This window comes from Indicator indicator, chromosome 3 (assembly GCF_027791375.1).
Source record: "Indicator indicator isolate 239-I01 chromosome 3, UM_Iind_1.1, whole genome shotgun sequence".
NCBI classification, from domain to species: domain Eukaryota; kingdom Metazoa; phylum Chordata; class Aves; order Piciformes; family Indicatoridae; genus Indicator; species Indicator indicator.
This window is the reverse complement of record NC_072012.1, coordinates 39,978,921-39,994,406: the sequence shown is the minus strand read 5'-3', so window position 1 is coordinate 39,994,406 and position 15,486 is coordinate 39,978,921. Positions and strand designations below refer to the sequence as shown.

General features: G+C 42.2%; 1 protein-coding gene across 1 annotated transcript in view; it reads left to right on the top strand.

The window, feature by feature from the left end:
- The window catches only part of SLC38A1 (solute carrier family 38 member 1), a 28,319-nt gene extending 13,115 nt beyond the window's left edge, over nucleotides 1-15,204 (top strand). Inside the window, exons 4-15 of the mRNA XM_054399593.1 lie at nucleotides 270-343; nucleotides 2,798-2,890; nucleotides 3,683-3,764; nucleotides 4,953-5,035; nucleotides 5,945-6,003; nucleotides 6,138-6,263; nucleotides 8,427-8,506; nucleotides 9,699-9,799; nucleotides 13,091-13,209; nucleotides 13,726-13,867; nucleotides 13,978-14,075; nucleotides 15,103-15,204. Of these exons, the coding sequence (XP_054255568.1) occupies nucleotides 270-343; nucleotides 2,798-2,890; nucleotides 3,683-3,764; nucleotides 4,953-5,035; nucleotides 5,945-6,003; nucleotides 6,138-6,263; nucleotides 8,427-8,506; nucleotides 9,699-9,799; nucleotides 13,091-13,209; nucleotides 13,726-13,867; nucleotides 13,978-14,075; nucleotides 15,103-15,204 (1,159 nt within the window). The remainder of the gene's footprint in view (nucleotides 1-269; nucleotides 344-2,797; nucleotides 2,891-3,682; nucleotides 3,765-4,952; nucleotides 5,036-5,944; nucleotides 6,004-6,137; nucleotides 6,264-8,426; nucleotides 8,507-9,698; nucleotides 9,800-13,090; nucleotides 13,210-13,725; nucleotides 13,868-13,977; nucleotides 14,076-15,102) is intronic.
- Nucleotides 15,205-15,486: the final 282 nt, after the last annotated feature.

Genomic DNA, 15,486 nt, shown 5'->3' with positions numbered 1-15,486 from the left:
TATTCCTTCTTCTTTCAGTATGGGGAGGTGTAACTCACTAACAAGCTGTGCTCTGCAGCTCTGCTACGTTCTACTTGGTTGAATCCCCCACATGCAGGGCTTTCTCACAGTGCTGTAGTGGACCTGCAAACAGCACATGAATTACATACTTTTTGCGTTGTCAAAGTATAAAAATTACCTGAGAGTCAACAGGAATATGACCTGATGTGAAATATTGCAATGTTAGAGCTCAGCTCTTACAGTAAGTTTTATTTGCCATTCTTTTGCAGGCTGCTTTTGGTTTCGGTGACACTGCTGTCTATTTATTCAATATATCTCCTGTTGGTGTGTGCAAAGGAAACAGGTAATTTAAGATGTTGTTATACCATTTCAGTAGAACAATGAAGAACAAGAGGTGAACAGTTCTCAAATAAGGCCAAGTGCTTCATGCAAGATGGAGGAGCTATCACTTTGCAGACTCAATAGAAAATCCTGAAACATTTTGGGCCAGAAGCCCAGAATTAGCAAGACTTTATGACATGGCAACAGAGAACAGCATTTGACCATCACTATAAAGAGAAAAACTTAGAACAAAGAGTGGATTTTGCTACTGTGAGATGTTGTCTTCAGTGAGTTAGAAGAAACAGCTCATGTTGTTTCTTTGCATTACAAAGCCACTTGCAAGATGAAATATAACAAATCTCTGCCTATGAATAAGCTTGCCTGCAAATACCTTTTGTCCTTAAGGGTTAATGTGAAATTCCTGATCACCTTTATGGTGTAGTAAGAGGTTTCCTAAAATAAAACAAAAGGGAACAGTTGCTGCACAGAGAGAAGTGTATTTGTAAGCAAAATATATTCTAAACACAGAAATTAGAAGTTGCCTACAGTAAGTATTAAATGTCACTGTGCTCTGAAATCTAAGATTAGGATGTCAGGTAGTGATAGGACTAGGGGGAATGGAGCAAAACTAGAAATGGGTAGATTCCGATTGTATGTTAGGGGGAAGTTCTTCACCATGAGGGTGGTGAGACACTGGAACAGGTTGCCCAGGGAGGTGGTGGAAGCCCTGTCCCTGGCAGTTTTTAAGGCCAGGCTTGATGTGGCTCTGAGCAACCTGATCTAGTGTGAGGTGTCCTGCCTGTGGCAGGTGGGTTGGAACTGGATGATCCTTGAGCTCCCTTCCAACCCTAACAATTCTATGATTCTCTGTCATTGGGTAGTCATCTCTGAAACCAGATTTTTTAAATTATCTGTGCACAAGAACACTGTAATATTTTAATGTGTGATTTAGACACACATGAGTTACTGTTGCAGCATGTATAATGACAGCAACTGCCTATTTAAATTAAGTAGATACGCCTAGTTGTGGACACATTTGTGTCCTGTTAGTTCCCAGAATCTAAGCTCTGGTTTTGCTGCTGCTGGTAGATTTAAGCTCAAACATATTGTTTATACAAGCTTCAAAGCAGAAATGTCAGCTGTAAGGGAACACAGAGAAAACCAAACAATGGGATGCATTTTTTAAATCATTCGTACAGTGTAACATTTGCAGCATTTCTCTTTCTGTTCTCATGTATCTTGCCATCTTTGCAAAGTCCAGTCTTTTTCTCAGCCTAAATCACAGTGTTGTGGGTTTAAGACTGGGATGTCTTAACCACAGAGTTGAAAGTCCTCCAAGGGACCAGCTAGCCCAGGAAGTGGACACGGGAAAGGTGTAATCTGTGCACTTCATTCCCATCAGCCTGCATCTCCCTTCCCTATATAAACTGGCTGCATAGTCAGTTTCTTTGTTTCTCCCTCTCTATTCTCCCAGCCTGTCGAGCTGGTATTTCGGAGGAGTTGAGGCTTTTTGGCTTTGAATGGCCTGGCTAATTTTTACTGCATCATTCGGGCCTGGCTGGGGGGGGGCTTTGAGGCCAGGGCATTGAGGACTGGTTGTGGGGGGAAGGTTTTGGAAGCTTAGTGAGGTTTTGGCTGAAGAGCTGGGCTAAGGCTGAATATGAAATTTGTGTATTTTGTATTGTTATGCATAATTGTGGATAGTACTTCAATTTAAATTTACAATCCTGCATGAAGCATTTTCTTTTACTCCTTTGGGGAGGGGTAAAAGAGTTTCTGTCTGCTCTAAAACCACAGCACACAGGTAAGGAAACAAACATTTAACAGAAACACAAACCAATTAATAGAGGAATTCCTCAAGGCTGACAGATACTTTAAAAGAAGTTTTAGTTATAATTTTCACCTTTCCCTGCTTTTACCGAAAACACAGCACACTGAGAATTTCACAAGTTATGGCTTTGCCATTAGAAATTGTGAAACATCCTGTAAACCAGTGACTGCCCTTGTTTGGATCATTTAGTCAAAGCAAACAAAACTGCAGAAACACGGAACTGTGTCTGCTGTGGCCAGGCTGCCAGTGCTGAGTTGTGAATCCTGCTGTACCCAGGTTTGTCTGGAGAGGTGGCTTTTTACGTCACTCCCACCATGGGTGCAAACCTAATATGCCAGGATGGGGCTACCAGAACTTAACATGTCACTAAGGGTATAGGCAGACTCATTAAAGGAGTGTAATAGCTTCATTAAGAGCTTCAATTTCAAAAGTGACTAGTAGCCAACAATAACATTTATAGACGTCAAGAAAACATTCCTACGTAAGTTTCAGCCCTAGTAATTACAAGAGAGCTTTCTATTTACCTGCAAAGGGCAGATACAGCTGCACAGATGGGTGGTTAGCTGAAAAGGAATCATAAGGCTTTCTTTTGGTAGCTTTCACTGGTGTATTTGTGAATGTTTTTCCTCGTTTCTTTTCATGCAGGCTGCATGGTGTATGAAAAGCTGGGTGAGCAGGTCTTTGGTACCCCAGGGAAAATCATTATCTTTGGATCCACATCTCTCCAGAATGTTGGAGGTAAAGGAGACTGAGGGGTATTGAAAAACAAACAGCATGAAAATCTTTATAATGTTGCGGCTGCAACCAGTCAGGCTCCTCCTTCTCTCAGTAGCATCTTGGGATTTCTATTACAAGATCTGGACGTGCTAGAACATGTCCAAAGAAGGGCCACAAAGATGATCAGAGGGCTGGAGTACCTCTCCTGTGGAGACAGACTGAGAGAGTTGGGGCTATTCAGTCTGGAGAGGAGAAGGCTCCAAGGAGACCTTATTGTGGCCTTCCAGTATCTGAAGGGGGCCTACAAGAAAGCTGGGGAGGGACTTTTTAGGATATTAGGTTGTGGTAGGACTAGGGGGAACAGAGCAAAACTAGAAGTGGGTAGATTCAGATTGGATGTTAGGAAGTTCTTCACCATGAGGGTGGTGAGACCCTGGAACAGGTTGCCCAGGGAGGTGATGGAAGCCTCATCCCTGGCAGTTTTTAAGGCCAGGCTGGATGTGGCTCTGAGCAACCTGATCGAGTGTGAGGTGTCCCTGCCCTCAGCAGGGGGGTTGGAACTGGATTGTTTTTGAGCTCTCTGACATTTCTGTGACTATGATTCTATCTTTATGCTCCTTAGCATAGCTGTGGCTAACACTTTGCATGCATTCCTTTAAAAATGCAGTATTACTGAATGATCAGTAGTTTACAGACAGTTACAGTTTGGGTTTTTTTATCATCAGATGACGATATGGGAAAAGTTCAGGATGCTTCTGTGTACTTGTTCCACAAAATATCTTATTTTCTAAACTGTTTTTTTTATTCCTCCAGCAATGTTGAGCTATCTCTTCATAGTCAAAAATGAGCTGCCCTCTGCCATAAAGTTTCTAATGGGAAAAGAAGAAAATTTCTGGTAAACTGAATTAATTTTGGTCATTAGATTCTAGAATTTAAAGTTATCTGTATAAGTTTAAGCATATGTTTGTAAAAGTTCTTAAGCACTAGGTACTTTTTAGTGTCATCAAAGTAGAATTTCATAGGAATATCTCAGGAGATTGATGAAAACCAAAACAGCTTTGGGAAGGAAAAGAGGAGGGATAGGAAATGAAAGGCTAAATAATGAGTAGTCACTCTCTTCATATACATATCTTTTTAAGAATTGTGATTTATGCAAACCTTTTACCATGGGATCCAATCTTCTACAGTGTTAGGCAGCACTTGAAGATATTTGGAACAATGCAAGTTCAAGGAATTACGTATTTCCCTGCATTCTTAACATGTTACAGGATTTTTCCCCTGAAATACTGTCTGTAGTGTGAGGTTCTTCCATTCCAGTATATGACAATAGCAGAATATTATGTTTGGATTTCTGCCACGACTCACTCCTTGACATTTAACCAGCTTCTTTAGTAGAGGGGCAGTATTTTTTTGTAGTGGTACATATCCTTTGCACTGGGTTATATAGTGTGCCATACTTCATGAGAAGAAGGTAGAGATCCTATTCCTCTGACTTCTATGCTAAATTGGACCACGCACTGGAAATAGGTCATTCAGAACGTCACTAACTACCCTTCTCCCCTTTCCTGCTTTCCAGCAGGATTCAAAACACTTTGCTAGAAAGAGATACAGCCTTGGGCTGGCTAATGCATGCCAGTCCACAGGAGCCTGGTTTGCTGGCACAAGCATGTGCTGATGTGGTTTAGCAAAGGAATCCTGGTGGCCTTCCCTGTCCCACTGTGCTGTATATGTGGCCCTTTGCATGATCTTTCTTTGTCCTGGAAGAGTAGCTTGTATCAGGTTACAGAGGATGATGTTCTTTGTCTCAGTCCCACTCGCTGATCACAGCAGTAGTGTGATATTTTGTCTAGTGGCTATGAAAATCTCTGTCTGAGTCAGAGCAGTGCAATGTTTTGAAGACTAGATACTTAAAGAGTCTACAAGATTTAGATGTAGCTCCCATCTCTCCTTTTGTAGGAGCTTGTAGGATAAGGAGAACAAAGATAGTTCTGTAACTGCATCGATAAAAGGATGACTGAATGTGAGCAAAACTAGAGAGGGTTCAAGGTGTGCTTATATTGGGTTTTTTTGATGTTTTGTACAGGGAATGGTACGTGGATGGACGGATTCTTGTTGTCACAGTGACATTTGGTATAATACTCCCTTTATGCCTCCTTAAGAACTTAGGTAAGATGCAAATGCCATTGCAGGAATGAAATAAAGGAGCTTAGACACTGACAGCCACACTGGCAATTCAACTATATTTTAAAATAACAAAATTTTTTAAAGTTCTGTCATTGTAATCTAAACAGCCTCTCTGTTCCAGAAATAAGCTATGTTTTCATCATGTTGGAACAAGTGGGCTTAAATTGTCACACCAGTTGATCTCAGTAAAAACCAGATTCATCCATTCAATGGTGGAAATCGATTTTAAAAAAATATAGCTAAGAGGTTCTTCATTTCATAAGGAAATTCTATATTATGTGTATCCTGTAAAAATAAGTTCACAAATTGTGAGATTACAAAAAATAAATTATTTTTCTATCAGTATTGAAATTCTTAGTGATAAGGTCAATGGGTGATATTGGACTTTGAAGTAAGATGTGTATAGAGGATGGCATTTTCAGATGTGGGTCTACAAACATGCCATTAGGTGCACTATATATTTTTTAAAACCATGTAACAAATTTTGGTTCTGAACTCCTGTTGGGAATCATCCTTTTGAGAAAAAAAAAATGTACTTGACTAACGGGGCTCCTATCAGGAATCAGGGTCATGTTACATTTGCAGTTACACATTTTCAGGTTTCTTTCAAGTAAAATTCTTCAAAAGTAAAGTTACTTAAACTGCTGTAAAGTTTTACTCTCAGTAAGTCAAACCAGCCACAGCAAAGCTTAGGTCTGTCAGAAAGCTGGAAGGCTTGCAACATGCCAGACTCCCACACCTGCAGGACATGCTTTTGTCCTGCTCAGAAGCTCAGGATACATATTAAATGTATGATACATTTAAACTGTTCATGAAGCAGCAAAAAGAAGTAAAAACCAAGATATGGGTAATAAAATAGTTTTGTATGAGATTTCCTTTCAAATTTTTCAGGGTATCTTGGCTACACCAGTGGATTTTCATTAAGCTGCATGGTATTTTTCCTGGTTGTGGTAAGTTCAGCCTGCTTTATTTGTTAGGTGATAGTCATTTAATGGGGCATTCACAATTTCTCTTGATGTTTTAGTTTTAAATTTTCTTTTTATTACTATTTTTAGCAATGAGCTGTCTTCCACTCTTATTCCAGGTTATTTACAAGAAGTTTCAAATTTCCTGTGGTGTACCAGAGCTAAATGCAACTTCATCTATCCTATTAAATAGCTCAGCACATGAACATATGTGTAAGCCAAAGTATGTTATCTTTAATTCCAAGGTATGTTTCTTTTTATAATACTTATTTTTATTTCACATTATATATACACCTGCACCCTGTGTTCTTAATCCAATCAGCACTACATAGAGCCTGAATCTCCATGCTTCCATACAGTAGAATGCACATTGTGTCTCCTAGCCCAGACCTATGGAGATGCTGCGTTGAATGTACCACCTCACAGTCTTGCTCTGCCCTGGTAGTAGATGTGCTATGGCTGTGAGCCCAAGCTGCTACTGGATGACTAATGTATTCCTTGGGAGAGTTTTCCTTTCCACTGCTTCTTACTGTCTATGCTGCAACTGTGCCTTTAGGCTTGTGGTTCAACAGAGGCTGAGTAAGCCATTCCTGCATCCAAAGTTCAGAAGTAATCCCTCTGTCATTCTGCACACAGACCACTTTGTGACAGGATATGTGTTTCTGTATGGTGAACTGGATTGCAAAAAGGATACAGTTGAAAGCTAACCCAGCAAAGATCTTATTGCCTTTCAGCTGGATGCTTTCCTCCATTGCCACACAGCTGCAGGAAAAGTTGTGTCAAGAGAAAGCGAAAGAGCAACTGGTTGCAGCTGTGGGAGCAGGAAGGTTGCTCCTGTCAGCTGTGCTGGGGAGCAGGGCTCATCAAACAGCACCTTACCCAACAGGCTCCTCAGGGTGTCACAGCTGCATTCATAGGCAATATGCATGTGTAGCACATGAATGCAATAAACAATCTTTTAAATTTTTGTTTAAAATTTTTTATATACCAGCATCAGTCGAAGAAGCCAATTCAAGCACTTTTCTTTAGTTGGGGTTAGCATCAACTCAGATACAGTGTGACAGACCAAGAATTAATTAAGAGCACTAGCAGCTTAGGTGTAGGTATATTTTAGATTGCATTGAAGGACAATCTTCTCCTACAACAAGTGTTAATATTCGCCTCAGAGTTGATGGATGCACACTGGAAGGATTGGTCCATCTGAATTAGTCACCCTAGAGCTGAACTCTATAGAGTTACCCTCAGAGTCAACAGTTTGGTATTTTAGCAGCTTTGGTGTGTGAGAAGAGAGACAGTTTCACAGAATCAGGGGATGGCCAAGGTTGTCAGGAACCTCTGGAGGTCATCTGTTCCAACCCTTGTGCTCAGGAGAGGCTGCCTAGAGATGGTTACCATCACTGTGTCCAGGCAACTTCTGAATATCTCCACAGATAGAGATTCTACATTTGCATTCTCTGAGTGAAAGAGAGGCTGTGGCACAGGCCTGAGTGAGGAAGGACCACTGAATCTGTGGAGCCTGGGACATACTCCAGGACAGCTTCTGTGGGAAGGGATTGCCTGTGGCTAGCACAAGCAGATCTCAGAGGGCAGAGGAGAGCTGCATGTAGGGATGGACTCATTTTGTCCTCCCAGGAGGACATATTTTTTTGTGTGATCTCTGCTCATATCGATTCCCTGGAGAGAATGGAAGTGCTTGGGCACTGAGATCATTTGTTAAGTTTGGCTGTATGGTGAGGACTAAAACCCACTCAGGTTTTTGGTAAGGTCCCTCCCAGAGGCCTCCTGCGCTTCCTGGTGACATAATGGTCTCTCTCTTTCCCCAAGGAAAAGCATGCTCCCTCCACAGCCTTCCTAGCCCTTTTGTTGGCCTGGGAAATGAAGGGACTCAGTCTGGTACCTTGAAATATCCATTTATTTGTAAGTTCTGCATTCCTCTTCTCTTTTCTTACAGTCTGGATATGGGCTTCAACTTCAGGACTTCAGCCTTAGCACCACGGGTGTGCGCCCCTCTCCATGCCAAGGCAGGGTAGCGTAGCGGTGACTCACCATACGTCCCTTTTACGCGTGGCGGTGTGCTAGTTACCAAGGCAGTAGCTGGGCAGGGAAACCTATCCCAGGGAGAAAAACCAGCAGCCACGTGGCACTCAGCACTGCGCTCTGTGAACAGGCAGGATTGTGTTTGCACGACCAGCGCCAAGACTTTATCCTTCTGTTGAAAGAGCGCTGCTCTCCATGTTTGATTAAATACAGGCTAAATGACAGCTCCTCTGCCTTCTCTGAAGGCTCTCAACACTAGGTTGAAGAGTCCAGAGAGCTGGGAGCTGAGGTAGTTGAACGTGGATCATTTCTTCATGCCACAGGGGGAAATACTTCTCCTTAGTTTATTTTCTGAAATTCTCTCCCAACAGACCGTGTATGCTTTGCCCACCATTGCTTTTGCGTTTGTGTGCCACCCATCAGTCCTCCCGATTTACAGCGAGCTTAAAGAGTAAGCCTTTCTCTTTTTTTCTTTTTTTTTCCCCTTTTTTCTTCCCAGTTCATTGTTTTGAATCACTTTACATGGAAAATGTTAGTGCAGAGGTGCTCTGAGTCATTTGTGCCATTTGGAGGAGGTGTGCTTCAATAACACCCAACAAACCAATGAGCATGGCTGTCGGCTAGGAAATCTGGGCTTCCAGGCGTGCTGCTGGGGAGGGGGTGAGGGAGGTTGAGGATAATGCAGCACTTTGGGTGTTTTCTCTGGAAGTACACAGCAGCCTGAGGAGAGCCAAGTTGTGCCGATTGTTATTTGGCATAGGAGAGAGGTGTGTTTAGCTAATGGTGTTTGTTCCAGTGCAACTAAAAACCTTCTGTCGTACCAGGGGAAGGGGTTGAAAAAAAAGAAAAAAGTACTTCAAGCCTCACCTATATGAAAAGACATTTGCTGTTATGGCTGTGTCACTGACAACTATGGTTGGCCAGAGCTATGGAGGCAGGGCTTATGGGGAGCTGGAGACTGGGCCTGCCGCAACATCGCTGGTGGGAAGCTGCAGTGGAGTCCTGGACTATGGAGGGAGGGGTCAGGGTCACTCAGACCCATGGGTGCCCTTACATCCTGACCACTTGCCTGGTGCTTTTGAGTTTCAAGTGGCTCCCAGACGTTCCCAGGTGCCTATTTAGGCAGCCCTGTGTGGATTTAAAAGTCTTAAATCTAGGTGCTGGAGTGTGAATATTTCAGAACAAATACCCAAAAATGAAATGTTTACACTTAACCTACTTAACAGGTCTACAGTGGTCTGTACACATTCCTATTCTGTGATTTTCTATCCATGGGTACTCAAGTACTCAGCAAACATTCAGAATGTTGGGGTTTTTCACTCTATAGTTTTACTCTTCCTTTATTTTTACCTTTAATTTAATTACCGAAGTGTTTAAGGGCTCTCCCTCTCCACTCAGCTTCACCCTTCACTGTTTAAGCAGGTATGGCCAGGGAGCAGAGCCACAGAGCAGACCATTTCTTTCTTGATTTAAGCCCCAGTGTTTCACTTCCTTGTGCAGCTGTCAACGAATTCCTGATTTAAATTAAAATGTATTCATGCATCTCCCTAGAATTACTGTTTGTGCAAAAACTTAATACATTTTTAAAATAGCTATTGAAAAATCTGACCTGATGATTTTATGTCTTTTTTTCTTTTCTCCAGTCGTTCTCAGAAAAAAATGCAGTTGGTTTCTAATATCTCATTTTTTGCCATGTTTGTGATGTACTTTATGACTGCCATATTTGGCTATTTGACTTTCTATGGTAAGTATGCAGTTCTTTACTGATCAAAGTAAAAAAGGTATACATGGAAAATTAATAGCATTAGCCCAGTTGGAAAGGAAGGTCCCAGCTACTTCTATTCAAAAACTTTTGCAAATAATTTTCCTTGAAGTTTTCACATTGATAGTACAAATCCTTCCCTCCTTTCATCCTGTGGATGAAAAGCACAAGTGAAAATATTATTTGCAAAAGGACACATTCAAAATATGAGGGAGAGATTTGTTTAATAGAATTGAGGATTAGCTGGGTTCCACTAAGATACTTGTTCCAAGGTCCTCACCCGAATGTTGTGTACATTGGTAACACCTGAAGCGTACATATCTGTATAAAATGAGACAGATTTGAGAGTAGGTCCTAGGAAATGAGGATAAAATCAGCCATTCAAGGTGAGGTTTGACAGGGTTCTGGGCAACCTGGTCTAAGTTGAGGATGTCCCTGCTGACTGAAGGGGGGGTTGGACTAGATGACCTTTGGAGGTCCCTTCCAACCCAGACCATTCCATGATTCTATGATCACAGCTTTTTCATTTTCTTCTTGATGCATTCATCACAGACATTAAGGACCAAATGTTTTCCCTGTGTCCCTAGAGCTGACCCCTTCAGGTCCTGGTTAAATAAACCAGCAGTGAAGGTTGGGAAGCTTCCAGTGTTTGTCCCAGCTCAGCTGCCAAAGGATGGTTATTTCAGTGTTTGAGACCTGCACCCTCTTTTCACACATATCAATTCACTGAAAGGAAAAAACAACCACAAATGATGTTGTATCACAAAAGGATATCATGTATTCCCTAAAGGCATAATCATTAAGTAGGGGAAAATATGAATGTTGCCCAGGAAGCTACTCCCTGTTCCAGTATAATGGAAATATTGGAAAGTAGTGTCTTTTTCCATGTCCCATTAAGGGGTTACAAGACAGATGACAAGATGATGTTTGCCTTTTACCTCAGAGTCACAAAAGGTCATTAGTCTTCTCCACCCTATTCCAAGTGACCTTTTTATTACAATTTCCTCATTGTGACCCATGTAAGCAAGCAAAAGAAAATAAGTAAATAAATGTGGGTTTTCTTTTTTAAGGTGTACCTATCTGACATGCATTTTCTCAGGCTCTCATTTGTATTATGAGGCCTTGAGTCTGCATGTATTGAAGTAACTTGGGGTCATCTGTTCTAATTTTCCCAATAAAATCACGAATATGCTGTAAGTGGCAACAGCTACAGCCGTTCTCATCCAACTGCTCCTGTCTAACACATTTTCATAGAAATGCATCAAATTAGCAGCCCCAGGGAGCAAGTGGGTGTAAATCAGCATGGACCCCTTCGCTTTGGCAGGGAGGAGATTCTGATGTGATTGCCCCAGGGATCTGAGGAGGCAGATCCGTGGCGCTCCTCTCTGGACGAGGGTCTGGAGTCCATGGAGGAGGTAGGGGCTGCGACCTTCTGGCCCTCCTGAGGGGGAATGGCGGAGGAATCCCTGGGGTGTCTCATGTGCCTCTCTCTCCCCACATCAGGCGTCCCTGCTCCCCAGCACCGAGAGCCTGCAGGTGGAAGCTGTGTGGCTCTGCAGGGGCTTCTGCAAGGGTCAGTACCATGACAGGCAGAAAAAAGACATTGAGGGAATATAAAATTCTTCTGGAATATAAAATTCTTCCACTTTGATCCTTCTTCCCCTTGAGATTGACAAGACCTTACCTGTCATATATGCGCTTACAGTTTTCTAACCCTCTTCTCTACCCTTACCTGGGTAAGAACAGCCTTTTTATTGTGGCCTTTTCTTCTTTACACCAATAGTACTTGTCTGTTTGCTATGTTCTCGAAAGTGATGCAGTGATGACTATATTTACATTGCAGAATTACAGAAAAGAGGTGTTTTTCTTCCCCTAAAAGGTCACACTGTGGTTGGGCTCTGTGGTGTATCTAGCTGAAAGGAAAACAGACCTTCAACTGTAAGCCTTGCCCTTCACTTCCTACCTGGCTGCAGTCCGTGAGCGGTACAGAAGTTGCAGTCTGTGCTTGCAGGAGCAGAGTAAGCTCTGTGTTGCAGAAGCTGTGCATGTGCCCGGCTTGAAAACCCCACTCCTAATCTGCAGGGAGGTGGGAGAGCATTTTCTTTCTCCTAGTGGGGATTCAAGCACTGTCTAGGTGATGTTGACCCATGCCTCTCCCCAGAAGGGCGTCCTGGGTGGAGTGCAGGCATTTAGCCACAAGACAGATCCCCATGCCTCTAGAATAGTTGAGATTTTACCAAGTGCCAAAGGTTTTAAATGAGACCTGGCTGCCAAGCTCCCTTTAAGGACTTTGGTTTAATAGCTGTTATGTTCTACCACCAGCTTTCTAAGATTAGCAGGCAGAAACAAAACATGAGCCTAAAAAGGGGCAGTGAGTATGTTTCCTGGCACGCTTAACAGCTGCCCCCTTAGGTTATTGTTTTTAGAAGTTACAAAGCAAAGATCCCTCAGCAACTTGGTTTTCCTGTTGGTTAGCAGACGCAGACCAGCTCTGCACTATTTATCACAGCTTCAAGGAAACATTTTTGCAGGAGGTCATATTAAAATACAGCCAGTACCTCCCCATCAGGCACCCCCTGTGATTTGTCTTGGCTGCTGGGGCTGCCAGCTGGCGTGGAGCCGAGGTTGCAAGCACTGCTGTAGGGTGGCAGGCTCAGGAGAAAAAAAACATCAGGGCAGCCCTCAGAAGAGCTGCTGAGGGATTTGAGTGCAAATGTCAGAACATCCCACTGAGAGCTGACCCAATAGCTTTGTTCTTGGTTGAGAATAGGGGCACTGCTTTTTGCTGGACATTTATTTGCTGTTTAGACTAACTTAGCTCAAAACCTTGTGGTTTATATTCAGTTCAGCCTTGGCAGTGCATGCAATTATTTTTAGACCGTTGGAAATGTAAAAAAAAAAAAAAAAAAAAAAAGGCCCACAGGAACAATTAGAAATAGCTTATTTCACTTCACTTATTTTTTCATACATGTAAGCAAACTTTTGTGTATGTCTCACTGTTGTCTTCCCTACAGTGAAATTTACCTTAGAGTTAGGCACACGCTGTCATGAATTAAGATGCATTCCTAAATCAGCCCTCCAAAGGATTAATCTGGAATAATGGGATCATTAGGATTTGGTTCAAAGCACTGTTTTAACTCAAGAATGTTTCATTCCATACTCTTTCGTTTGCAGACAAATCACTTGTTGTTCAAGAAGGCTGTTGTTAAGCAATGATTTTTGTGAAGAAACTTGCCCTTTCCCAGAACATTTACCTTGCTGTCTTTTCCATAGACGATGTGCAGTCAGATCTGCTTCACAAGTATCAGAGCAAAGATGACATCCTTATCCTGACCGTGCGCTTGGCTGTGATTGTTGCGGTGATACTCACGGTGCCAGTGCTGTTTTTCACTGTAAGTAAAAACCTCCACATGGCTTGGATCTCGGCAAGGGATGTACAGGGTGCCTTTCTGCAAACCACAGCTCATCATTTGACCACAGACAGAGCTGTTGCAGCTACAAAAAGAGCTTGAGCTTGGATCAGTCTTTTCCCACACTAGACTCCCACTAACTTCTGGAAAAGTTCTCCCTGCAGGAAATAAATTAATCGCTTTGGGGTTTAAATCTGTTTTAAATTGAATCCATGAGCGTCCTCTCTTACTTGACACGACTTCATTGGAGCAGGCTCAGAGGTGAAGTTCATGTTTAAGTGCAGAATGATTCCATGTTAGAGGAATATATGCATATGCCTATTGCATGTACACCTACAGTTTTGAAATATATTAAGTATTATTTCAAAGGACATTACATCAGAGACCCTTAACATGTCTGTGAAATACTTGTCACATGAAAATCCAGTTAAAATAGACACAGGAAGCTTTGAATTGGCCTATGGACTGTTTCTAACAGAACACTCTCTCCTCCTACAGGTGCGTTCATCATTATTTGAGCTGGCTAGGAAAACAAAATTTGATTTATACCGCCATGTTTTGGTTACTTTGGTTCTTTTGGTTATCATCAACCTGCTAGTCATTTTTATCCCATCCATGAAGGATATTTTTGGAGTTGTAGGTACAGTATCCTGGTTTTGTACTACTAATAAAAGACACTTGGTAATCAGAGCAACACAATAGCTAGCTGGTGCTGACAGCTAATAAAACTCATTTACTTTAATTTTGCAGGGGTCACTTCTGCCAACATGCTGATTTTCATTCTTCCTTCATCATTGTATTTAAAAATTACACAGCAGGACGGATCAAAGTTGACTCAGAGGATTTGGGTATGCATTCCTTTCCCATCAAAACAACATTTTCATCTTGTCATTCTTAAAATATATTAGATGCAAAACATTTAATCTGAAAATATGTGTGAGCTTCTTTATGTTACTTTCCCTCCTTGCTTCAGTCAGTCAGCAGCCACATTTGCCCTTCTCCTTTGCTTAACTTTGGGGTCTTCCAGTGCAGGTACCACACAGGGCAGCTTGTGTTCTGTGGGGGGGCCTTCTTCTGCAGGGTGAGACCTCCTTCCCCAGCTGGCAGACAGCAGCTCTGCAAACAGCTGTAGCTGTCAGCCGGGTACAGGTACCTTTCCAGCCTGCTTCAGCAACCCTTTCAGCCCAGCAAGTTTTCTCTATTCCAGTGTGTTGATCCAGACAACATGCAAAGTGCTCTTTGCAGTTTTCCTCATGGTTTTAATTGACCCAGGTCAGACTTAGGGTGCTTCCACCAGAAGCAGCCAGCTGACGTGCTAGCCCTTTGGCATCCATAGGCAGATAGGAATGGGCCTTGGGAAGATTTCCTCTAAGCCCCAGAAAGAGCTGCAGCTGAATGCTCCTGTGTATTCCCAGTCTTAACAGAGCATGCACTAGAATCATTGTAAGTTCACACCTTCCCCCTCTGAGTAGACGGGCAGGAAACCTGTGTCTCACTTGTGGCTGTATCCAACAACATCAAGGCAAGAGGGCTGAACTTTGATGGACACATAGCTGATGAGATACTTCCCTGATGCTTTGAAAAGAGCAGAGACAACCAGTCCTAAAAATGTTCACTTAATCCTCTTTAAGGATGAACAGTGTTTAAGAAGTGAATTGAAAGAAAAAAGTTTGGTTTAGAGTTCACTTAGTAATTATTAATGACACTAATCTGTTTAATTATCTGTGGGTTTTGTCCTTACCAGAAACGCTATCCCATTTTAGTTGATAACTTTGATATATCACCTTGTTAATCTCTTTAAGAGGAGAAGTTAACACACTTGAATTAATTGTCTTTTTCTTTTTATTCATTAATTTTGTTTTCTTTTTGTTCCAGGCTTCTCTTTTCTTGGCATTGGGAATAATGTTTTCCCTAGTGAGCATTCCCTTGGTCATCTACGACTGGGTCCAATCAGGAGGCAGTGCTGAAGGCCACTGAAGTTCACCTCCTTCTGAAAAGAAGACACCCCCGTTTGCTACACACCAAAATCTCAACCATCCATTCTGTTACCTATTCCATCTTTTGTGAGTTTACTCAAATCAAATCCAAATAATGATTTTCCAGTACTGAAAATACTGTTATGGGTGTACTTTCTTGCAGAAAACAGACCTGTTTCTCCAACAGGGTTATCACTCTGTCACCCGATACTGAGTTGTCAGACCAGCGCCAAATCTGTGTTGCCTGTGAGACTATATAGAGCATTGCTCATAGGAATTCATC